The sequence below is a fragment of the Mirounga angustirostris genome, unplaced genomic scaffold (genome assembly GCF_029215605.1).
Source record: "Mirounga angustirostris isolate CCGP_5_RB_7025 unplaced genomic scaffold, mMirAng1.0.hap1 SCAF_1, whole genome shotgun sequence".
Lineage (NCBI taxonomy): Eukaryota > Metazoa > Chordata > Mammalia > Carnivora > Phocidae > Mirounga > Mirounga angustirostris.
The window spans coordinates 54935311-54962299 of NW_026991709.1; the positions used below are offsets into that span (position 1 = coordinate 54935311).

The 26989-nt window shown below is 39.7% G+C and overlaps 1 protein-coding gene across 1 annotated transcript in view; it reads left to right on the forward strand.

Moving 5' to 3' along the window:
• The window catches only part of CUNH3orf85 (chromosome unknown C3orf85 homolog), a 35046-nt gene extending 14050 nt beyond the window's left edge, over window positions 1–20996 (forward strand). Inside the window, exons 2-4 of the mRNA XM_064589451.1 lie at window positions 1435–1498; window positions 19357–19490; window positions 20907–20996. Of these exons, the coding sequence (XP_064445521.1) occupies window positions 1435–1498; window positions 19357–19490; window positions 20907–20996 (288 nt within the window). The remainder of the gene's footprint in view (window positions 1–1434; window positions 1499–19356; window positions 19491–20906) is intronic.
• The last annotated feature ends 5993 nt before the right edge of the window (window positions 20997–26989 follow it).

A 26989-nucleotide genomic window follows, 5' to 3' on the forward strand; every position in this document is an offset into this window, starting at 1 on the left:
TTGAGCCCCTAGTGGCTCAGTGAGGAGTCTGCATCCCCTTTCCCTCTGCCCCTCCCCCTGCTCATGCTCTCTCTCTGTCTCTCTCCCTCTCTCATGTAAATAGATAAATCTTAAAAAAAAAAAAAAATTAAATGTCTGTTCCTCATAGGAACCCTCTGTATGGGGATAATCACAATTACAAGAGCCTTGAAACATGCGCTAGGCTTGATTTTCTAGTTCCAAAAGATCATATTCTCAGGTTTCCTTGAAAAAAAAAATGGATAACAAGAAAAAGGACTATAATAATGTATTTAATGCCTACTATATAACCAGGAATAAACCAAATCATCTAGTTTTAGGGCTCATGAGAAATTTGTGGATTCCATCTTAATAGCCTACAAATGAAACCAATGCTGCTGTGGTATAGAAGTCTTCCTGCCAAGTTCCTTAACTCACTTTTGCCCGTATGCACCTGCCCTGTTACATCTTCCTTCCATGAGAAAAGGAATGAACCCATCAACTTGTTGGTCGACCTCAGTGGGAAGGAGAACTAACATTTTACATTAAAATCAACACATGAGTCAGAGATACAAATCCTTGAACAATTCTTGAATTCCGAGGATGGGAAAATTCAGTGGAGATGGAGAAGGGAACTATAGAAGAACTTTCCTCCATCTAAGAGAGAAAGGCAATCTCACCAAGGAAAGACATCACCAGCTGACAAATCCTCATGGGGGCCCTTCTTCCCCTCAAATATCCTCTATCAACCTCCCAAACACTCCTATTCCTTAAGCAGAAACAAGGCTTAGAAGAAGCAGAACTACCCACATTGGAAGGATTTTTCTCTTTGCTACTTGTCATGGGCTGAATTGGGTCCCTCCAAAATTCATACGTTGAATCCTTAACCCCCATACCTCAGAATGTGACTGAATTTGGAGATAGGGCCTTTAAAGGGGTAATTAAGTTCAAACAAGGCCGTTAGGGTATGCCCTAATCCAAGTTGACTGGTATATTTAAAAGAGGCTTTAGGACACCAGGGATGTACATGTGCTCAGAGGATGTTCTTGTGAAGAGGCAGCAAGAGGGCAGCCAATAAAGGGCCACAAACAGAGACCTCAGGACACCAAAACTGCCAACACCTTGATCCTGAATTCTAGTCTCCAGGACAGTGAGAAATAAATTTCTATTGTTTAAGCCACCGAGTCTGTGATATTCCTTATGGAAGCCCTAGCAAACAAACACAGCTGCCCAAACCAATTAACAGGAAGGATTGCTGCCATTTTTATCCAGCACCGTGCCTTCCATCCTTCCTTCTAACCTCTGCCACTTCCAACCCAGAACCCAAAACTCTCAGTTTACTCTCCCCAGTTCCCCTACCCTCCCATGGTATTCCATTTTTATATGCCCTCTTCCATATTCCTCTCCTTTATCTTAAATCCCCTCCTTTTTCCCCAGGGAAGCAGGAATTTCAAGCGATACTTTAAATCTCTTAAAGCTAAACCAACTGTTGTTTTTATAGGTACCGGACTGAAACACCTGCACTTACATTTTGATCCTGATAAAGTCACATCTGCAAGGGCTCACCTGCAGGTCTTAGCAGAAAAAGCATCATGAAATGATAGAACAGCCTTTACTTTGAATCTCTCCTAGATCATCAAGTTTATCTTCTGAGATTACCAGAACCACGGGAAACGATTGCTTCCCTATGGAACTAATACTAATGCCCACAGAGCTACCTGTAGAGAAAATATGGGCCCATTCACTCCTGCGGCGAGTCTCTAGAAATGCTTTCTTTGCTTTTAGTTGAGTGAAGCATGGAAGAGACTCAGCAAATGACAGACTGAGTTTTGATAGTGAGTCGATGGGGCAGGATCCTTTGATGCTTCTGTGCTCTGTAAACTAGCTAGTGAATTGCAGATGCTCAATAAATGTCACATATTGTCAACTATCAATTATTCAGTGTGTAATGAGGAAAATGCTTTGGTACACATTACCTCAAGGCTTCATCAAGAAGTCAGTTATTCCAACACCATATCATAAAACAGATTGATATCTTTACTTAAACTGCTAGACTGTGTACACTTGTATCAATATCTTTGAATCTTTAAATTACTCTGATCTGGGGCTGCCGGGTGGCTCAGTCAGTTAAGTGTCTGCCTTTGGCTCAGGTCATGATCCCAGGGTCCTGGGATAGAGCCACCCGCCCCCCTCGTCAGGCTCCCTGTTCAGTGGGTAGTCTGCTTCTCCCTCTCCCTCTGCCCCTCCCTCCCCCAACTTGTGCTCGCTCACTCTCTCTCAATAAACAAAATCTTTTCAAAACGAATTACTCTAATTTATTTATAGCGATAACCAACAGAAATCACTGAAATTATTAAACATCAGTAACACAGAGAATTTTTAGAGAAGGTCAGTACAGTATTCACAAATGTTATTGTAACAGCCTCAAATGATGGTTGACTCATGCTTTCCCTCCATTCAAGCCTCTTGATCTTTAGCTATGCTCTTTTCTTTCCTGGAATTTTCCTCCTCCTCCAACTAAATCTGTCTTCATGGAAAACTGTAACTCATCTCACTGGAAACTTTCCCTGAAGTTATCTTCTCCCACACAAGAAATAATGGTTGATGTATCTTTGTAACTTTAGTACTTGGAACAATGTATATCAAATGTGTTCCAAATAGATGGATTTTGAAAAGTGCCCAGAACATAGGAACTACCCAGCAAAATAGTTGTTGAATGAATGAATGAATAACACCTGAAGGAGAAATCTATAAACTCACGGTCTGTCTTTATATACTGCTCTGTGGTGGAGACACAAATCAGCAGATAAATGGGAAAGAGGGAGCAGAAGGAACCTCCAGCAATATGAGAGCCTAGATCTCAAGAGGACAACGAGCCCTCATGTAATGGGGAGCCCCCCTCCACCCCAAACCAGATAGGATCAGTTTTAATCTTTTAAAGATCTTGAACTACCTACATCTAGTAAAAGAGAAGCCTATTATGTAGGTCCTTAAACTACATTTCCAAACCACATTAAAGCTAAGGCATCTCAAGCTACGGCGAGTTTTTTAAATCTGCAACAATCATACTAAAAATGAATACAAATGCAGAATACATGTCTCCAACATTTTAGCTAATTTCTCCAAGTTAACCCAGCTTCTACTGTTAGTCTATGATGGGTGCATGCCCCCCTGACCTGGAGCCAGAAGCCCTGAAGCCTCAATAGGGAGAACAATGTACTTCTGTGGAGGGGACAGGCTAAAGAGAGACTACATCCCTGTTTGCTCTCAGCAAGGCTTTATTTTATTCACAAATTGAGAGAAAAAAAAAAAAAAAAGCAAAACTCTAGCTTCCAAGGCAAAACAGTATTCTACAAAGTACTTTAAAAGTAGTTTGGTGGGGGGGTGGGGGGGGACTGTGTGGCTCAGTTGGTTGAGCGTCTGACTCTTGAATTCGGCTTAGGCAGTGATCTCAAGGTCCTGGCTCCATGCTCAGTGGGGAGTCTGCTTTTCTCTCTCCCCCTCCCCACCCCATCGCACTCTCTCTCTCTAAAAATAAATAAGTAAATATTTAAAAAATAATACAAATAAATTAAAGTAAAAGTTTTCGGGGCACCTGGCTGGCTCAGTCGTGGAGCACACAACTCTTGATCTCAGGGCTGTGAGTTCGAGCCCCGTGATGGGTGTAGAGATTACTTAAAAATAAAAAATCTTTATAAATACATACATACATACATACATACATAAAAGTAGTTTCTGCATTATACCAACTGAATTATAATGTACCATCTTGGACCTTTTTAAAGAGCTACTTTCTGCATGTAGCACAAGACCTCATGGAAACCCTTACTCCCTGTTGGAATGTAATTGCTATCCATTCTCTGCCTAAATAGCCACTAACTCTGGCTGTGATGAGATATTCCATTAGTCCTAGGAGGGAAAGTGTACCCCTAAGTTGAGGTTTGACCTGATAATGATGGCATGTTATATTCTTAAGAGTATCAGTGACAACAAATCCATTTGCTGTCAAATCAGTTTAAAACTGACTCCTTTACCATGTGCTCAAACATCAAATTTTGTTCCCACATAGAAATTCTTCAAAAATCTCAAGTAACTTCATAAAAATAAGTGCTATCACCAGCGTATTTTCTTTTTTTTTTTTTAAGATTTTTTATTTATTTATTCGTCAGAGAGAAAGAGAGGGAGGGCGCACAAGCTGGGGGGAGGGGGCACAGAGGGAGAAGCAGGTTCCCCACTGAGCAGGGAGCCCAATGCGGAACTCAGTCCCAGGACCCTGGGATCATGACCTGAGCCGAAGGCAGACGCTTAACCAATGGAGCCACCCAGGTGCCCCCAACCAGCTTATTTTCAATAGGTTGAATGCAGTTGAAAGTTTAGTATGATGTTTATAAGGGTTAGTATCCTCTCCTCCAACATGTTGGCTGACTCTTCACCTTTTATTGATGCTGATGATGTCATTAAATGACATTAAATGACTCCACCATGCCCTTCATCAATTCTTATCAGAATTTTATAAATGAACATTGCATTCACCAGAGCTTTGCAGTTCATTGGGTCTGATTGCATGGCTGGCATGACAAAGCAGAAACTAAGTTCAGCTTGCTCCTTGGTAAAATAAAGGTTTTTTTCTTTTCTTTTTCCTTCTTTAAAATTTTTTTTTATAATATTGGATCTGATCTCACAATTTTTTTAACATTTATATTTCATTGATGTGAAAGAGACCATGGGAGCTTATCCATCATATCATAGTAAAATAATAATTTCTAAGCCTAAATCATCAAAGTTGTGAACAGACTCCATTGATGAGCTTCATTAATTCATGCCACTTGATCTTTGTATTTTTCAAAGATAGATATTCCAATTTCATTTCGAAGAGCATTTCTATGTCTTTATAATTAAAGATTGCCAATTTTCATGCATCCAGCTTTTTTCTCTTATAGATCATAAAAAGAGACAAGCTCTGGGAAACACAATTTAAAACCCAAGCCTCAACATAAAAACAAAACTGCTACATTATACTTGCATTTTGCAGCCAGTAGGATAAGATTGTAATACTGATAGACCAGTGCAGGAAAATACTGATTCAATTTAATATAGTTGTTTAATTTGAATCAGTTGATTCAATTGAGTTCAATCATGTTTATTGAGGGCTATTATATGACAAGTGCTCTGCTAGGCATTGAAGGCATACAAATAGGAGTAAGATGCAGAGCCAGCCTTCAGAAAGAATCCACTTGGGAACAGTGAAATGCACATATGAAACCATGCATAATACAGGGAGACATGGCCTAAGGGCCAAAGGCATGCATGTGAGAAAGAGCACCAGATTTGGTTTGGGGGATCAGAAAAAGATTCGTTCACCAGGAAAGACATTTTCTGGCACATGCAGGATCTTGTCTTACACACATACCACCCGTACGAAATTGAGTTGCCCAAGCCACCTTCACCTGTGGACCAAATTGGGGTCACATTCACCTAATTTGTTTCATTTCAATGGCTTGTGCCTCTCAGCCCAGCAGTCACTCCACCTCCCCCGCAAAGTTGCACCCTATAATTTCTGAACGCCCCTTGGAAAAGTTATGAAATCTCTCTAAGCCTCAGTTTACTCATCTGTAAAATGATTTAAAAATGCCTTCATCTTTGAATGGTCATGAGGATTAAATGAGACAATATACATAAAATTCACAGAAAAACCATCATTATTTTATACTTGCATTCTACATCCCAACCAACATAACAGACTAATAACCCATTTTTGAGAAGAGTAGAGTGAAAGAGATGGGAGGCAACCCCTCCCCCACCCACACTCCAGGCAAGCGTCACTTTAGGTCCAAAAGTTGAAGAATGACAGAGGGAAGAGAAGAGACGTAGATGAATTTCTCCTTTTTTTGGGTGTACTTCATGTAACAAAAAGTTTTTTTTTTTTAATTTCCTTGAGATTTTTCTAGTCTATCACACAATTACATATTTATACCTCTCCACCAAATAAAAAACAAGGAAGAATCACAGAAATGTGGCAACAGCTGGACACATAGATGGACACATGAGATAGGCTGCCAAGATTTCGCCGTGCCTATTTCCAAATATCTGTCTTCACAAGCCTTCTATCAGTAATTAGAGGCATAACTCTCAGCTAAGTAGATTCAGGTTTCTAAACGCTCTCTACAATTCAAAGATAGACAAGAAAGTTATTTTCTACCACTTTTATATCTCTATACCTGCTTGTTTCAGACTGCCTAATTTTGATGAGACTAACAGATGCATGATTTGCTGTTAAGAATAAATTGTATAACGATGAGTTTATTTAGTGAACTGTTAATCATGCCACAGAAAAGGGTCATGGTTTAAAAAATCAAACTTTAAAAAGTGTTGTGATTTTATTCATTGTGTACTTTTGTCGGAAACAAACACATTTTGTAATGCAGTTAAACATTCCTTTGTCTTTTTTTAAGATTTTTTTTTTTTAATTTGAGAGAGAGAGAGCAAGAGAGAGCGAGAGAGAGTGAAAGAGCAGGAGCAGGGGGGAGGGGAGAAGGGCAGAGGCAGAGGGAGAAGCAGACTCTGCTGAGCAGGGAGCTCAACGCAGGGCTCGATCCCAGGACCCTGAGATCATGACATGAGCCTGAGGCAGATACTTCACCAACTGAGCCACCCAGGAGCCCCAAACATTCCTTTGTCTTTAAACATTTTGTTTTGAGATATGTAGAACCACATGCACTTGTAAGAAATAATATAGAGATACCCTGTGTGCCCTTCACTCAGTTGCCCCCAGTGGTAACATCTTGCAAAACTATAATGCAATATCACAACCACGATATTGACATTGATGTGATCTACTGATCCTAATCAGATTTCCCCAGTTTTAAGTGTACTCATTCGTTCATGTATATGTGTCTGAGATATCTGTATTTGGTTCTGTGCAATTTTATCACATTTATGTTCATGTCTACCACTGCAGCCAAGATACAAAATGGTTCTATCACTATAAGGGTCCCTCATATTGCCCCTTATAACCACATCCTCCTCCCCCTTCCATGCCTAATCCCTAGCAACTACTAATCTGTTCCTCAGTTCTATAATTTTGTCATTTCAAGAAGGTTACGTAAATGGAGTCATGCCATATTTGACCATTTGGTACGGGTCACCCATCATAATTCCCTTGAGATCCCTCTGAGTTGTTGTGCCTATCAATAATTTTTACTGTATCGCTATTATAATTCATGGTATAGAAGTATTTCAATATGCTAAACTTTCGGCTGTTGAAGGACAGTTGAGTTGTTTCCAGTTCTTGCCTATGGCTAATAAAGCTGCTGTGGAACATTCTTGTACAAGTTTTTGTATGAGCCAAAGTTTTCATTTCTCTGTGACAAATGCCCAGGAGTGCAATTGCCGGGTTGGATGGTAATTGCATGCCCAGATTTATAAGAAACTGCCAAACTGTTTTCCAAAGTGACTCTGCCATTTTATATTCCCACCAGCCATGTATGAGTGATTCAGTTTTTCCACCCTTTTTTTTTTTAACATTATATGACCTCAGTCTGTATGGATGATAAAATTAGTAAATAAATACATGGCCCATATAAGAACAGCTTGTAAAAAGTCAGCCCAAAAAGTCCAAAGGGTAAAAAGGCAGGGGTCATATAAAAAAAAAAAGCCATCTTATGCAACGGCCTCTCTGACTCGTCTCAGCTCGCAGGGTAGCCAGGTAGCGCAACAAAGTCTTCACGCTCCTAGAAAGCAGCCGCGGTGACCTAAAGCTTTGCTTGGTGTAGATTACAATAAATAATCTTTTCTTTCCAGAACAGGATTATGGCCTATAAAATGCTTCAAGTAGCCCTGTGTTCAACATTGCTTATAGGTAAGAATCCATTTCTTGTTTATTTATCATGTCTTTTACAATGATTAGGTTGATAAATAATCCCTTTTGACTTTTTCAAAGAAATGAACAAATATGTTTTATTCACAGATCAATTCTAGAGCATTGGGAAAACCCAACTGTCATGTCATGTGGTGGTTTTGAGCATGTTAGTGTTAATTGCGTGTGATCATTTTATTCCTAATTATGTATTCACATATTAACATGTCACTCTTGCTAGGAAGTCTAGTTAAGGGCTGCCTCCAAAGAAGTGCTCTTGTGTCCTTGAACAAAGAAAAATTTCAAATGCCTTTTAGAAACTGTAATACTTACCTAGTACCATTATGTGGAGACCTCAAGGTACTTTGAGAGTGTGAATTCATTAACCTTTAGAGCAAGCTGTAGCCCAGAGAAGTGGTGTTTTAAAGACAAATCAAGGAAGGTACTGAAGGTCAGATGATTTGCTGCCAAACTGACCCAATAATTCAGTGACTTCTATCTGAATGGAACTGAGAGGTCGTTTGTTTTTCTTGTAACCAAAACTGAAAATACTTACAAAGGTGTAAATTATATTCACAGTTAAATCTCTACAATTTATAAATACTTCTGATGAAATGCTTACATAAGAATAAATTTCTACTTTTATGATCAACTTGAAACCCATGCAAAAAAATTTACATATTTTTCTTGAGGCGTGCACACACACACACACAAATCAATAAAAGGATATAGGTATATACCTAAAATATGAATCTAGGTAAGTGTGTACATATATGTATGTGTATATAATTAGCCTTTTATTCTTAAGCATATAAATAATTTTAATAAAGAGGGGTTTTTTTTAAAGATATTATTTATTTATTTGAGAGAGAGAATGAGAGAGAGAGAGCACATGAGAGCGGGGAGGGTCAGAGGGAGAAGCAGGCTCCCCGCCGAGCAGGGAGCCCCATGCGGGACTCGATCCTGGGACTCCAGGATCATGACCTGAGCCGAAGGCAGTCGCCCAACCAACTGAGCCACCCAGGCGCCCTCTAATAAAGAGTTTTAATCATCACTGTTATACTTTGCATTTGGGACATGTTTAAATAAATGTTTTAGAAATTTATAGCCAAGTTATTATTAGGCAATTATCATCAATGCGTGTGTAATCACACCGGGTTACAGCCCACATCTCCTGATGAAGAAAGTGAGGCTGGCTCAGTTTAAGTGAGTGTCTCAGGAGCACACTGTAAATTGAAGTCATGGGCTAGTTATAATCCATCAGTCATTGCTTTGCTTTGCCTGCTGATCCATGCAGTTGGCTTTCCAGTGGGTGATGGTAGATTAGTACAAGGCGAAGAGCACTAGTGCAAGTCTACCTTCACCTGTGAACATGCAGAGTCAAAAATACCTGGGAAAAGGAAAACATCCTGCAAAATGCCTTTTAGAGACTTTCTTAAGAAACAAGTTGGAATTAACTTTAACTCCAGCTGAGATACAAATATGTCTACCTAGAAAGACAACTGGTTTGACTGATTTCACTTAAAAAATAAAGAAAGAAGATTCTGTGGTTAAAGTTCATGAAATAACAAGTTGAGAATTAGAAACTAAGGACAGAGGAACACTGACACGGTGGGGTTAGCCCTTCAGATCTCAGGAAAGAAGCCTTTACTGCGTATAGGCTGAGTACACTTAAGTCTTTAGAATCAGATTCATTTGTTACACAGATAATTCATTTAACTGACATTTTCTAAATCATACAGCTCTCAAGTAGGAAATCATAGCTTGAATCAACTTTCTTCCCTTCTTCTCTTCCTCCTCCCCTTTTTCATTTAAGAATATAGCCTATTCATCTGCCCTTCCCTAGAGCTCTCTACATATCATAAGAAAACAACCATCTTAAAAAGTTTGTTTTTATATTTTTAAAAAGTTTCCTCAGATTAGTTGTCTAACAAATTACTTTTTTGTACAGAACTTAATTTGAAGTAAATAGAGAAAAGATCCCATTATCCATTTTCCTAATGGGAATGCTAAAGCCAAAAATGATGAAGAACCTTCCCCAAGTAATTACATTTATGAGCACAGTCCTCAAATCATTTTATTGATTTTCTTAAAATAGTAATTCATACACATTGGAACCGGTTCCCTGGTCAGAGAATCAGAAGTCCAAGTGTCATGATTTGATTAAAAAGCAAAACAAAACCCCTCTCTTCAGCATTTAGGTCAAGAACTGCCTTCTCCTACAATAAAGCCAGCAAATATGAATACTACTCCTTTAAGTATTCTGTGGGCAGGGGCTTTCCATATGTTACCTTAAGTCAACTCTCTAATCACTGTGCAAATAAGTATCATGATTTTTATTTTACAGGGGAATTTAGGCTTAGAGAAGCTAAGTGATTAAGCCACACAGTTAATCCATGGTGGATGCTGGATTCACATGCGAATTCTACAGCCAGCTCTTCTGAGAATGAAACCCTTCTTTCTGTTATGCAGACTGTCCCCTCTGGCAGTGCCATGCTGGAGATGGGACCTGTAGCTACGGAATAGGCAAAGGAGCACAGAGCAAGGCCTCCTCCTGAGAAAGGAAGAAGGCCAATATCACAGCCCTTGGTTCTACAAGAACAGGCCAGGAGTTAGGGAGCTGGATGATTTTATGTGAGTAAACAGAGCCAAACTAAGAAATAACCAGAGGCTTTCTATGACAGTTTCTAGTTGTGGTGAGGGTAGAGAGAGGTTCTAAACTCATTTATTCCGGCTCCAAGAGGCACTCATCAAAATCAAACAGCCCCATTTCACACAAAGAAGAAATATGGAAAATACACGCATTTGGGACGTATTTTGCAAAGTAAATAAACCAGTCCTTGAAGTTGACCCGTATATGGGACAATTTGGAGGTTCATGCCCATATTGTTAACCTGTGATCAGATCACATGAAGTCCAAGTATGTCTTCTGGTTTTAGACAGGGGAAGAGAACTGCCTTTAGCCCATTTCTCTAGCATTGTTCCAGCTCATACTTTTGACTCCATGCCTAGTAACCAAGAGCAATTTGTCTTGAAGGTTTTTGTTTGCTTGGTTGGTTGGTTTGGGTTGGGTTTTTTAGATGAGAGCCTTTAAGCTCATATTTTCTTCCCCTGGACTGAGGCAGCCCCTCCAGTCCCTCCATGTTTGCCTTCTGCACCATCCATAGAAGGAACGGCCCTTCTCAGTCATTCAGCCGCCCCCCACCATCCTGTTCCTTGGAGAGTCTGTATTTCTGGATATAGTTTTGGTTTATTTTATAAGAACTTGTTCTTAATTTTTTCTACTCACTTGGGCTTAAGATTGATCGATGCTCTCAAGAAAGTAAGTAGTGAGAATGAACTGGGAAATATCTAAGTTAGAGAAAAATATCAGGGCCTATGTCTAGATTCATTGAGCACTCTGGGTGTTGCAGAAAAAACATTTATTTTCCTGTCCACATGGCATCATTGGTCATGATGCTGGAGTTGGAAAACCCATCAACACACACAAGCAATGACCCAGAAGGGGTTACTATTGAATCATACAAAACACTGCCTTTCGTGAATTACAAATTTCTCTGTCCACAAAATCAAAAGCTAATAAAAGATATGCCAGCTCTAAAATATGCCCCAGGAAATTACATGGTGGTGCATGAGAGCATGTATGTGGGTGTATGTTAGTGTGTTGCGAGCAGGTTAAAAAAGACTGAACTTAAATTCGAGTAATACTAGTTCCTGTTTACTCTGCAAAGTACTCAACACGCCAGCAGCTGTAACATCAATAAAGCCAAAGTTCCCTGAGTTAAAAGTTCATTTATGAAAGCATTTCATTAACAGTTTAGTAAGATGACCGGGTTTGAGAGCTGGTCCCAAAGTTCAGTGTCTTTCTTTTTTCCAGTTGACTTCCATCAGCTCTCTGCCCTCTGGCCTGTTGCTTCCCTGCTCCCTTTTTCCATGGCTTTTCACCTTTTTAAACTTTTGTTTTTGTAACTTCCCTAATTTTGTCTCTGCTTCCTCTGATTTCTTTGCTTGAATTCCCCCTTCTCTTTTTTCTTCAAACCCCAAATTTCTTCTCTCATTCTCTCTCTCATTAATTTTTATCTGAATTGCAGCAAAGAGAGAGAATCTATTCTAGTAAATATAACTCTTCTATCTTCCACCATAAATTTTTGGGTCAGTGACCAAAATTTAGAGTGGGAAGAAAAAAGTAACTATTTCATATTTTATAACAAAAATTATTTACTTAACACGGAGAATAAAATATTCAACTTTAAAGATTTTATTTATTTGAGAGAGAGCAAGAGCACGAGCAGGGTGAGGGGCAAAGGGAGAAGCAGACTCCCCACTGAGCCCAACGTAGGGCTCAATCCCGGGACCCCAAGATCATGACCTGAGCCAAAGGCAGACACTTAACCAACTGAGCCACCCAGGTGCCCCTAAAATATTCAATTTTAAGAATATGAACCTAAACATGAATATTTTAATTACTCACAAAATTATAACATTTCTCCTACAGTTAGCGAGATCTTAGGAAATTTTACTGTATTGCCAAGATGTCTGTAGAGACTGTTCTCCTGACCCTCTTTTGTCCTTAATTCCTCGTGACCATTTATACTTCAGTTTAATACTTAATTTATGTGCCTGGGCAGTTATTTCATCTTTTTTCTAAAGACATAAACAGTTTAAGGGAAGGAATTAAGACTCAGTCCAATAAAAATAGTGAATAATAAATGTTATTCTTTCACTGGTTATGCTGAAAGCTGAGTGCTATGCTTTCAGCATCCCATCCCTGAGTATGTCTGAGAACTTGCGGCGGGACTGTCATGCTTATTCTCCATCTCTGGCATCTCAGGCATCAGGCAGTACTGCAGAGAGATGAGAGAGACGTATCAGCCTCTAAGGGAAGTAGCTAGCTGTGGCCCATCCTGTGGATTTGCCAGGCATTTCTGTGTCTTCTGCCCCTGCAGACGTAGAATTCCTTCCCTCACATAACCGTCTATGAATATCCACAGAAGTCACAGTCATGGCTTTCCAGGGGTGACAAACTCCTGCTGGTGGGAGCGCCCTGTCTGTGCTGGATTTTTTTCCCCCTGTTTCTTAGGGAGGCTCTGAGACAACAGACCTGTTGGATTCTCTGCACCACCTTCTGACACATAGAACTCTCATCCCCCTTCTTGGCCCGCTTTTGATCAAGTTGAAAAATAAACCAAAGATTAACATGGAAGGCAATCAGTTCCCTTTATTACTAAGAAAGGCTAATTTGGAAAATATAACATAGTATAAGATATAAAGGGCCTGGTGACTTGACCCCAGCATTTGGCAAATTTCATATCCAGTTGCAGGTTGCAGAGCCAGAGGAGAAAGGGTGATCTCGGAGGGCAGCTAACTCTCAAGAGGAAGAAGCAAGAGCTAGCTGGATGTGCCAAGGTATGCCTCTTGGACTTACCAGTTACATGGGGGCACTGCCCCTTCTGAGAGGCAGAGTCTACAAAGGGGAGAAGGGTGGCCTGAGGTTACTCTAAATGAGTTCACTCTACAGGGAATAAACAGGTCTCTGCTATCAGACTCTGTCCTTCCATTCTGTATCGCTCATTTCACATCAGGCTTTCTGATCTTTTTAGCGTATAGGCTCCTACCACAAGGATAATCTTCATGGTCACGTGCACAGTATAAAGACTATTCAGTTATTTCTCCACTATCAAATTTAAAGACTCTTTTTCAGCCTTCTCTGGGTGATGGCAAAATAGGGAATCCTTCCATTTCTAACTGTACAGCTTCTGTCACCAGCGCACAGCTCCTCGGCCCATGATGGGCACTCATCTCTGTGTGTAAGGTGAATACATTTTTATCTGTATTGCTTTAATTATTGACTAGGTCTACTTTGACTTCTCTTTCACTTATTTCTGTCTATCTCAGTGCTGAATTTCTCAGCATGTAAGCTCCTTGGCAGTACTAGGAGCTACACCCATTTAGCATATTCTATATACTTCTGATGCCCTAATACCATGCAGAGAAAGTAAGTTTCAATTAATGACCTATTGGTTATGAGTATATTCCAGTTAAAAATAATAGAGCTACAAGAGATCTCAGTTGGCTTCATATGACTCAGAACAGGAAATGGAGGGACAGGAGTAACCAACTAATAACCCAACTAATCACGGGCAGGGCTAGGATAAGACCCCCCATCTCTGATCCTTCTTGGCTTGTGTGGCAAGAGCTGTGATCTCCAATGTCTCCATACTCTGAAGTGTCTGCCTTATTTCAACTGTACTGAATTTTCTGCTGAGGATATTCGAGACATGTTTAGATAGCAGAACTAAGCTTGACAGATCCTATTAAAACTATTATGATACGGGATGAAAGGAAGGAGGGTGTGTAGGGAGTTGGAAAGAAAAAGAGGAAGATTTTTTTACAGCTTATGATTTTAAAGTTTAAAAAAAGCATCAACCTGGCTGATACTGCCTACATTAAAAAAAATTAAAAACCAACAAAGTAATAAAACTCAGGGTTCAGTTTTCAAACCCCAGCAGTATTATAGAGGCTTACAAACACAAACTGTGATCTTGCTCTCACTAACTTTCAAGGTTGATCAGGCAGAATGAAAAAGGGAGGAGGAATTTCGCAAGCAGAGAGGATAATAGCATGCCCTTCTGTACTACTTGCATTTTATTTCCAGCTCTGCCAATGACTTACTATGTGACCTTGAGTGAGTCATTTCATCTCTGTGTGTCAATTTTCTCACTTGTAAAGTAGGATAATAAATACTACTTTCTGTCTCTCTCATGGGTGATGCTATTATCACCATCAATTAATATTTATTGGATGCCTGTTGGGCACATAATGCTGAGGTAGGTGCTTTGTTCAGGGGCAAGGGGGAGGGGGAGGGGGACATTGTATCAGTGAAACATTTTCCATGAGCAAAAAGAGAGAAGATTTACAAAAGACAGAATTATTAGAGCTTAAAATAGCTATGCTTTATATTTTAAGGCATGCTTCTCTGCCAAGATTTAGGTAATAGCATTTTTTTTTTCCTTAGGATTGTACAATGCTCCAGGACAATCATGGTGCAGAATATTGGTTTTACTTTTGGATGATTCCAAGTAACACTATCTTAAGTGGTTAATGTACTTTCTTTATCTAGTTGTTAATTATATCTTAAGCATAATTTATGTAGAAACATTTATTAGAGGCGTGCCTGTGTTACTTGGTGGGTTAAGTGGTCAACTCTTGATTTCAGCTGAGGTCGTGATTTCAGGTCATGGGATTGAGCTCCCGAGTCAGGCTCTGCGCTCAGCGGGGAGTCTACGTGGGCTTCTCTCTCCCTCTCCTTCTGCACATCTCCCTGCTCATGTGTGTGCTCTCTCTTTCAAATAAATAAATATTTTTTTAAAAAGAAACATTTATTAGGTACTGATACTGGATCTTATTTGCCTAGACACTCTGTTTTGAAACCTCCCCTTCCTTTTTTTTTTAAAACAGAATAAGAACAGGGGCATGTGGGTGACTCAGTCAGTTAAGCATTTGCCTTTGGCTCAGGTCATAATCCCAGGGTCCTGGAATCGAGTCCCACATCGGGGTCCCTGCTCAGCAGAGAGCCTACTTCTCCCTCTCCCTCTGCCTGTGGCTCTGCTTACTTGTACTCTCTCTCTCTTTGTCAAATAAATAAATAAAATCTTTTAAAAATAATAAAATAAACAGAAGAAGAACACATTAAACTTGTAACACTGTAACAGACACCTTTTCAAAGAGAATGAAGAGAAATCTGAGAAGTTTCCTATGAACACATCTCAGTTAAAACCAGAACTTCAATGCTGGTCAGTGCACACCAGTGAGCCCAAACAAATGAGTTCCCTGTTCTGTTCCAACCAGCCCTGTCTTACCATTCCTGGTGTCACTCATCTGATCCAGGCCCTACTTATCTGTCCTCTGGACCACTAGAAGAGGCTCCAACCTGTGTCTCTCACTCTCTCTTCCTTTTACAATCTGCCTTCCAACACCACTGACAAAGGAGTTTCCAAAAGTATCTGTGAATGGATAAACAAAATGTTGGCATATATGTACAAAATATTATTTGGTCTTAAAAAGGAATGCAAAGCTGATATATACTTCAACATGTATACCTTGAAGATATTCTACTAAGTGAAATAAATTAGACACAAAGGGACAAATAGTGCATGATTCCTCTTAGATGGGGTACCTACAATAAGCAAATGCATAGAGACAGAAAGCTAATGGTGGTGACCAAGGGCTGGAGGAGAGAGTAATGGGAATTGTTGAAGGGTACCGAGTTTCTATTTCGGGAGATGAAAAAATTCTTGAGATAGTGATGATGATTGTACAACACTGTGAATGTGCTTGATGTTACTGAATTGTACACTTAAAAATAGTTAAAATGGCTTTACATTATGCATATTTTAAATCATAATCAAACAAAAAAATTTTAAGTAAATCTGGTCCTATAATTTTCTTGTTCAGAAATATTAATGATTTGAAGAATAAAGTCCAAACTCCTTGGTATGACAGTAATAATCCCCCGACATTCTCTGAGCACATCCACACCTCAGCCCTACCCTGCAATCACATTGGCAAAGTGGGGGTCACTGAACCTGAACCTGACTTTGCTCCTCTGTTCCTGGGCTCTCCAGTTTTCCTCAGCCTGGAGTACATGCTCTTTGTTTCTGCTCCCTTCTTCTTCACTGTGGAAACAGCCCATAACCTTGGAAGCTCAACTCAAAACCAATTTCTCTGTGATCCCTCCACGCCAGTATCAGAATTAATCACTTCCCCTTCAAACGGTCTGGTCACAGTATGTTTCTTTATCATTATTTATGAACTCTGAATACAATATGAGTTCCTTAGCGGCAAGGGTTGTTTTTTGTTTATCTTGCTATGCAACGATGATTATCCAAGCAGGGACAAGGGTGAGGCAAGTGGAGATCTTATGGCACAGAATTTGTGTAAGCTTGAGAGCAAGTTTCTTCTTCTATTTGTGGACTCACTTAGCTTCACCTGGGTCTCAGCTCTGGTGATTAGCAGTTTATCCTGACATCAGTAGGCACTCATAATGCATCGTATTAGTTATCTACTATGACCTAACAATTTCCCCAAACCATAGCAATTTAAAACAAGAAACATTTATCATCTTACAGTTTCTGAGGAATTTGGGAGTGGCTTAGGTCAGTGACTCTGACTCAGGAACTCTCATGAGATTACAGTAAAGATGTCAGTGAGGGCTATTGTGATTGAAGGCTTGACTGGAACGAAACCATTAGGTTCCCAGGTGGTTCGTTTGTGTGGCTGTTGGTGGGAGGCTTCAGTTCCTTGACAGACGGGCCTCTCTTCAGGGCTGCTTGAGCGTCCTCCCAACATGGCAGCTGTTTCCATTAGAGCAAGTGATCCAAGAGAGGTGCGAGACAGAAGCTATAATGCATTTTATGTGCTCGCCACAGAAAGCACACACTGTCATTTCCACAGTATCCTGTGGCTACACAGGTCCACCCTCCTAAACGAAAGAAGACCACAGGGGATCTGAATACCAAGAAGGCAGTGGTCTTTGGGGGACATATTGGAGGATGGCTTCCACAGGCATGCTGGTTAGATTGTATTGAATTAGATGACCAGAAGCAGGCCAATATTACTACTATCATCTGTTACTAATATCTACTGAAAAGTTGACTTCTATATTTTATTTTTAAATCATGAATAACTAAAATTGCTAATATCCTATTAATAGATAATGTGTCTGAGCCATTTTTTTATCTTCATCACTAGTAATATTTTGCACCCAGAGACAGCCTGATTGATGTATAATATCCACAGAGGTTGTCATTTTCAATAGGTAGGCAGTTAGAACCAGAACTTAATGGGGTAACAAATTAAACTAGAAGTAATAGAGCTAATAACTAGAACCCTGCTTAGTGCTCAAGGTCAAGCTTGGAAAAGCATGAGATCATAAGGAATGTGTAAGTAATGATTGTTTCTTTTTTATAAATGCATAAGGCTTTTTATTATTATTATTACTTTTCTTTGGCCCCAAGCATTCCTGTCTCTTAGTCATAATATTGCACAGTGGCTTTAAGGGGAGAATTTCATCTCCGTTTCCTACTAGCTATGTGGCCTTGAACATATTATTTAACTTTTGTGTGATGTAGTTACCTTTTCTGCAAAATGAGGTGATTGACAGTGCTACTTCTTAGGTTTGTTGTATTATATAAGGTTGTTCAGGTAAAGTATCTTTTAGTGCAATGCTCAATAAATGTTAGTTATCATTATTATTTGTGTGTGTCATCAATACACACACACATGCACAAATAATCTAACTCCCTCTAACCATTGTCTTCTTACATCCATTTTAAAGATTCCCAGTGCCACATCATTCCTTCAGCTTAAAATGTAAAGTTTTGCTCCTTCTCCTATCCTGCTAAATTTAATCTTTTCTTTAAGGAATAGATTCAGCAATTTTCCTGACCATGAAAATGTCTGTTTGTGCCCCAGAGCCCCGAAGTTCGATAAGGATACCTTCTCTTAAACTCCCTTAGCACAATCAAATCCTATGTTGCCTTGTTTTACTTTGAATCTTGTACCCCTCTCCCTCCTCCGCTACAGAGGAGAGGTTTCATATCTTATAGTTCACTATAACTCTGGTCAATAGAGTCTTGTTAATGATGAAGCAATAGAGTACTTAACATAACATTTGTAATAAATGCTTCTTTATCACAAGCAATGAACAGATTGTATTGTTACCACAAATAGGTCAGGAGTGTGTTCTTCCTTGATATTGATTCAAATTACAACTCTGAATGTGATTGTGTTTTATTTGGAAATGAAATATAATATAGACTGTTAAAATTCAAGATACTAAAACAGTCTGGATTTTAAAAACAATCATCTTTTTTTTTCCCCCTTAATCCTGGACTGGGAAGGAGTACAAAATGCAAACTTCTTCAATTCAGTGATAGATCTATCAATACTAACAATTTACACCACAGTGCCAGATTTGGAAGCAGTCTACTTCAAACTGAAAGATATGTTCTCTTTTGGAAGGCTAGGAAAGGAAGAATAAGATTGTTGACTGCCTGGTTTGAGCCAGATGGTTTATAGCCATTAATACACCCAACCCTTACAGTAATCCTATATTATTGTGTTACTGCGTTATTATTATAACTTTTTACATACAAGAAAACTGCAGCTTGGAGAAATTAAGCAACTTGTCCAGAAAAGTGATAGAGCTGCAATTTGAATCCCGGTCTGTGGGCTCCTGTGCAGGTACAGGAGGCTCTAAAAATCTTTTCCATCCAGCATATGGCTTTCATGCTGCACTATATGCAGGACACATAGGGTGGTGATAGCTCAGTGATGGGGGAAGGCTGAGGAATGGTCATCTCCCTTGGCGCATAGCTTTCTCAGGGCTCCCTTCTCAGGCCCCCAACCTCCCAAAACCACAGCTGTGTCTCTTTAAGAAGATAAACACTGAGATGTAAACTACTGCCTTAAAAGATGCTGTGCTCTTGGACTCTGAATTACAGGAGCGTTGGGAGCGCCATTTTTGTTGGAGGACCCAGCAAACCAGTTCCTACATCTCAAAAGACGTATATATTTGCAGGATTACTGGGACCCAGATCAGAATCCAAATATGTGGGGCAACTCGCTGGCTGATCAGGTATTTGCATTAGAAACAATGCACCATCTATCTTGCTGAGTAGGCACTGCATCAGCAGGCATCAACCCAGTACCAGCCCAACCCACGAGTTTTTTCTCTCTAGCCACCCTGAGCTATAGCTGCCATTTCCTCCCCATAAAGTGGCTTTTGTCTGGTAAACTCCACCTTTTCCTTCAAGACTAAAATCAAATGTTCCCTCCTTTTTGAAACTTTTCCCTTCTTTCCTGGATGACATTTGTCCTTCTTTCTTTTCTCCCCTTTGCATGCCATTCACATGTGAATAGCTCTCTAAATGTCACCCTGGAATTAGTTGCTTTGTGCACCCAACCTCCCCTACCTAGGCTACAGACGTAAGGTGCATGTCTTATCCATCAAGGTCATTATTCTCAGAAACTATCAAAATGACTGTTACTCAGTCAAATCTCAGTAGATTATTGCATGTTTGGGTGGGTGGATGAATGGATCATGGTCACATTTTCGTTCCCTTTCAGTTATTCAACAGCTTATTTTCCTCTGGGATAATTATGCAAAACTTTAATGTCATTCCTTCATTTGCTTGCCTTTTGTACACTTTTCTATTCATTTGGAAGTCTCACTCCAAGAGAAATAAAGAAGAAATGTGCCTTAGCCAGTTTTATTCCATGTTTACTTTTTTGATGGAAGAAACTCCAGGCCAAATAAAATTGCTGAATTGTCTGAGGATTTCAATTATTCATGATTTCCCTCTTAAAATTCAGCAATTTAGAAAACAAAAATGTATAACAAATTAATTAATCCCTTCACTTGTTTGTCCTTTATCTCTTCACACGTGTATCAGGCTCTATCACCAGGCTAGAGGGTTGTATAAAATCACTAAAAAAAATGGAATGTCCTTGTTTTTCTGGGGCCTGGGTCCTATCCTTACTCTGCCTGGCTGAGTTTTAACTGGTCTACCAGGATTGGCTCGTTTCTGGTTAGCATTTGCGATGAAAACCACCGGCTTGAATAATGCATCAAGTTTTATGTATGTTTTTCTCCAAAAGGCATCATTTAGAGGTATTAAAACCAGACATTTGTTTATTTGGCAAATTAAATATTATATAAGTGGGTAGACTGTGTCTCCTTTAGGGAATACTGAAATTTTCAAGTACACTCCTGCCTCTAATTGTAGACCAGTGCTATGATCAAGTAACAGATACTACAATGTAACAGGAGACTACCACATTGGTTCATACAGTGGCCCCCAAATACCATAAAACATTTAAGCATTGAAGTATACAGGTCACTAAAAGTATGTTAACCAAACCTTATTGGGTATTATTCTTCCACTCTACTTCTCTCAGTCTTTTAGGATTATCTGTACAATAACCTGAATAACTGATATAGCATGTGCTCTCCATACTCCAAGATCATGACTTCAAGTTTCTTTTGTTGCAGGTTCATGAAACATGGACTGCTTTGAAAACAACAGCACAGTATTATCTGAATGTGAATGCCTTCACTTCTGACATATCCACTGCCCAGTAAATGTGCTTTGATGGTTAAACCAGGAGAGCAAAAACAGTGGGAGTCAACATGGCAATGGACCCAAACCATGGGCTTTGGAGACCTGGAGGCAAATCCATGCCATTTACAAGATTATTTAACATGTCCGTCTCGTGGAGCTGTGGAAAGGAGTAAATATGAAAACCCAAGTAGAGACCTAGAATTAGAAGTTCTCAATAAATTGTAGCTCTTAAAATGAGAATTTAAATAATGACTATAGTAATAACATTTACCAAAAAGGGGCTTTTATGGACAAGGAAATAAAAAACAAAAAAGTAGTGCCATTAAAACTCACTGTTGATAGCTCACTTTCTATTGTCTGCTTTTTGAAAGCATTCTCTTTTTAATTAAAGGAAGAGGGAGCTCTCAAATGGAGTTGGTCCTCTCCTTTTTCTTCAATACTTTTCATTTTTTAAAGCCAGCCTATTTTAAGATCATGCTTTTGAAACTTTTCTATCAAAAGTGTATTGCTGAGTGCAGTAGAGAATACCATCTTAACTCTATTTGGGGGTAGATGATGAGTAGGAACCCACTGGAAACATTCATCTGTAAGTGGAGACCTCCTTAGGAGTTTTGTCAAATTTGTGCAAGTTTTGCGTTATAGTCCATAATATATTGATATTTATTTGAATTTGAAACAACATTTTTAACTTTCTGGCCAGGGACATTTATTACTGTTTTCCAATAAAACTGAAAAATTGACTCTAAAGAAATGTGGACTATATTTGGTTTTACAATTGTCCTAAGCACTTTTTCAGCAGCAGGTATGTCAGAAAAATCAAATATGAAGAACCTGCAATGTGAAGACTTCAGCCCAGCACTTTCCTCTTCAAGAGGACACTGGCAGTTACGCAGTATTCCCCACTTCCTATCCCCTGCCCTAGAGGCCTTTGCAGTGAGAAATTTGAGGCTGGGGCATAATTTATGCACTCAACTATTATCCATTTCCAATACATACACAGAGATTTTTAAATCAAAACACAACTGAATGGGCAAAAGAAAGAAGATAAATCATTTGGGTTTGCAGTAAGAAAGTTAAGATTGTACATGAATCCATCTCAGGGTTTCAACAATAGTATGCATTTGCTACCACAAAGTTCCATTCTTTGATCATTTAATTAAAAAATTAGAGAATTCCCAAGTATTGATCAGCATTCTCCAGAGAATCAGAATCAATAGAATGTGTATATGCCGAGAAACAGATTTATTGTAAGGAATTGGCTCCTGTGATTATGGAGTCTGGCGAGTCCAAAAGCTGCAGGGTAGGCCAGCAGGCTGGAGACCAGAGAAGAACCAATGCTGGAGCGCAAGTCTGAAGGTCATCAGGCCAGAACTCTAGCAAAGAGCTGATTGTGTGGTTTGAATCCTAAGGCCATCTGTTGGCAGAATTCCCTCTTGCTCATGGAAGGTCAGTTTTTTGTTCTATTTAAGCCTTCAATTTATTGGACGGGTCCCATTCACATTATGGAGGGCCATATGCTTTGCTCAAAGTCCTCCAATTTAAATGCTAAGTTCATCCAAAAACACCATCACAGAGACATCCGGAATAATGTTTGACCTCATACTAGGTACAGTGGCTCAGCCACATTGACACATACATTAACTATTACAACCTAGATTAGGTTATTTAGAGTGTACATACGTGCACACACACTCTCTCAAAGCTGTGATGGAAGCAACATGTGGAGGAGAAAAAGAAAAGGACTTTAATTCATTCATTTTGTTCAGTATAATACAAGGAAGAAGCTGGGTAAGTTGTGAGCCACCAATAGTGTGAAATTATGTTAGCTGCCAAGGTAATTTTGATTTATGGAGCACTAAAAAGCAGTTTTACCGAGAGGTTGTCATCAGATTAAACAAGCATGGAAATGGGGTTTCTTATTCAAACATAATTTCATGAGAAATTACTGGAAATTTATATGATACCAGAAAACAAACAAATGAAAGCATTCTTGGTCTACGTAAAATAATTTATCTAGAAAGGCAACAGTTAACGTCCATACAGCTGAGCAAGAAGTGGTGAGTGTTCCATTTTTTTAGAGTATTTAGGTTTTTTTAGGATTTAAGAAAACATAAGTACCACATATTTAGTGTCTACATGCAAAATTAGTTTCGACCAGAACAACTCTTAATTCAGTGTTTAAAGAAATTGATTGTATTGAGGGACCAATTATCTGGCTGACTCAATTTAACTGATTTTTTTTCAAAATGGTAAGTGATTTGTGTGTGTGTGGTGGGGGAGGGTGTCCTCTGATTTGCTTTAAGTCTGTACCTAATTTATAAACTCTATGTAAAAGTCTGCTTATTTCAAGGCTAAAGACCCATTTAACATTTTTAAGAACCCAGAACAAACTACAGCAATTGCACAATATTAGGAAAAATAGAGATCAGAAACTACTCCTTTCCTCACTTCCTGAGACTCTATATAGACTCTGCAACTGGATGTTCTCAGGTTCTACTGCAGCATTAAGGACATAAATGCACCTGAGACGCCTGGGTGGCTCAGTCATTAAGCGGCTGCCTTTGGCTCAGGTCACAATCCCAGCGTCCTGGGATCGAGTCCCACACTGGGCTTCCTGCTCAGTGGGGAGCCTACTTCTGCCTCTGTCTCTGCTGCTCCCCCTGCTTATTCCCTCTCTGTCTCTGTCAAATGAATAAATAAAATCTTAAAAAAAAAAAAAAAAGAACATAAATGCTCTGGGGTGTCTGGGTGGCTCAGTCAGTTAAGCGTCTACCTTCAGCTCAGGTCATGATCCTGGGGTCCTGGGATCGAGTTCCAATCCCTCTTGCCCATGCTTGCTTGCATGCATGCATGCTCTCTCTCTCTCTCTCAAAAAAACAAAACAAAACCAAAAACCATAAATGCTCTGGTGACTCTGAATTCTTCTGAAGTAAGTTTCCATTCTGAGGTCTAAAGGGAAGCAAGCTAAGGCCAGTCCTACAGATCCCATTTTACAGATAAAAACTAAAAACCCAGAGACTTCCTTTTCCCCTTCCACTATGTGAGGATGTAGCAAAAAGACATCTTTCTATGAACCAGAAAGTTGGCCCTCATCAGACACCAATCTCCCGGCACCTTGATTTTGGACTTCCCAGACTCCAGAACTATGAGAAATAAATTTCTGTTGTTTATAAGTCACCCAGTCTATGGCGTTTTGTTATAGCAGCCTGAACAGACTAAGACACTTTCTTATATCAGTAGCAGGACAAACAAATAAGATGCGATATAATTTATCTACATGCTGTCCAGTGAATTGATAAGAGAACTGAATAAGAACTCAATAATATTTTTCATTTCTGGACTTCAGTTTCACCAACACATCAGAGTCAATCCCAAAAGATATCCATCCTCCTGTGCCAATTCATTGTAATTTAAATAGAATAACTAATGGATGGGAGTACTGTACATATAGAACAAATTAAAAATGAAGGTATTTATTTTCATGTGTTGATTTTACTTATTCCATTTATTTTCCTCGAACTGATCTAAAACATCTCAGGCAACTGAATCAGGCAAAGAATATATATATCTTACACTGTTATCTTCAATGATAGTGACAGCCAGAATTTATTTTATTGAAAGTAATTTAGCATTGACTGGTTAAATATACAAACCACCAGTCTGAAGCAGAGACATTGCCAGACTCCTTCAAATCAGAGACAAAAAAATAAATAAATGTTTGTGGAGATTACATCACAAATTGGCCTCTTGGAAGGCCGTTCAAATGTAAAAAATAAATAAATTATCTAAATTCAAAAGATTTTATCCCATCCATCAGTGACAAAAGCTGCAGCATTTTCTTTTTCTGATCATAATGTGAGAAACCAAGCTAATTATTTTTTAACAGATAATTTCAGGAAAGGTATGCCTTCATAGCCCCACCCCCTTTTGCTCCATCAAAAGTATATTTTACAAGGGATTTTTTGATGATCTTTAATCAGGCAGTAACTACAGAGAGAAAAAAATTACCAGGATTTGTAGAGTTGAAATTTTAAATACCTTTAAATACCATACATAGACTCTCCAACATTTTCCTGAGAGACTTTTGTTTAATTCCTGGTTCTACCCCTTCCTTGGGGAAGCGAGGGATGTAACCGGTATTTAAGAATGTAGCCTCTGGAGCCAGAGGCCTGGGGTCATAGCCCCCTCCTGTGGCTGAGTTTCCTATCTCCGAAATGGAAATGATAAAAGCACCAGCCTCAGCCTCAGTCAAGTGGAGTGGGGCTTGCAGGAGCTAAGCTTCTGGCACATAATAGTCCCTCTACAAATACTTGCTTGCAATAATAGAATGTACATTATCTCCACTTTGTTTTTCAAAATAGTGTAAACTGTTAGGAAAAATTTTCATCTAATAAACACCCAAGGGCTATTGCTCATTTTTTTTTTTTTTTAAGTTAGAAACAAACCTGATTATGATAGCAGTGTTAAAGAAAATCCCACCAGGGACCGCAGACAACAATTTTGTTTTATCATCTGACTTGCAGCTTTTTGATTCACATACTGCCACAAATCACTTTCCCTTAATACGCCATAAAATGGTTACCCAAATGATGACAAGCAAGAAATTAAAATTCAGGGAGCTCTCAGTAGTTGGTATTTCCAAACAGATTAATCTTACTATTGTTCTGCTTTTCTAAAAAATCTCAAACAGCTCTCCCACAGCTCTACATTTGTGAGCTTGTATGTTTGAGGCGCTGCGACTACCTTGTGCTGGGGGGCCAAAGAGGAGTGGGATCAGTCCCTGCTCCTCAGGCTCTCCAGGGCCTCACAGGGAACTGAGGAGTCTCCATATGCACACACTCTAATGACGGCAGGGCCACAACACAAGTTAAAGCAGCAGAAGGCTCTTGATGCCTGCCTGGTACCTGCCTGGTACCTGCCTGGAGCTCTGATCTCCTCCTGGACTGCTCGCCCTCTCACTAACAAGTGCCAGTCGTCGTGGCCTTCACGTTGTGGTAAAGCATGTCAAGTTTGCTCCAACCTCAGAGATTTATGCTTCCCTCTGCCTGGACTACACTTCCTAGGAAGTTCATGAGTTGGCCTCTTGTGATCGTTTAGATCTCAGCTCAAGGGTTCCTCCTCAGAGAATGCATCCCTGACTAACTGGTCGTAAGTAGCCGAATGTAGTGGCTTCAGCCACATGCATTTATCATCTCACTTTCCTGTAGGCCAGAAGTCCAACATCAGTGCCACAGGTGCTGTCAGCAGGGCTGCATTTCTTTCAGGACCATCCCGGGGAGGATCTGCTTCCTTGCCTTTTCCAGCGTGTGGGACACTTCATGCTGTGGCTCATGGTCCCTTTCCTTCATCTTCAAAACCAGCAATGCTGCATCTTCTGCCCCTTCTTCCATCATTTTCTCTCTCTGACCAAAGCTGGGAAAACGTCTCCTCATTTAAGAACTTGGGCTTCGGGGGCACCTGGGTGGCTCGGTCGGTTGGGAGGCTGCCTTCGGCTGGGGTCACGATCCCAGGGTCCTGGGATTGAGTCCCGCGTCGGGCTCCCTGCTCCGCGGGGAGTCTGCTTCTCCCTCCCCCTGCTCTTGAGCTCTAGATTTTCCCCTCTCTCTCCCCCTCAAATAAATGGATAAAATCTTTAAAAAAAAAAAAAGAACTTGGGCTTTGATTGGAACCACCTAAATAATGTACCATGTTCTCCCCAAGACCCTTCACCTTAATCACGTCTATAAAATCCTTTTTGCCGTGTAAGACCACACACTCATAGCCCAGGATTAGGAGGTGGACATCTTTAGGGGCTCGTTATTCTGCCTGCCACACTTCAGCTTCCAGCAGTCCCTGTCTGCTATGTGGCTTTTTCCTTTCTTGCTGTTTTTTATAGCATTACATGGAATTCTCTTGTTTGTTTATTTACCTATAATTTATTTGTTATTATGTATTTCTTTATTAGGTGAAAGTCCCCCTTCCCTCCATTTCCTCTACACTATTCTATATTCTGGAGAATAAGAATTTGATCTAC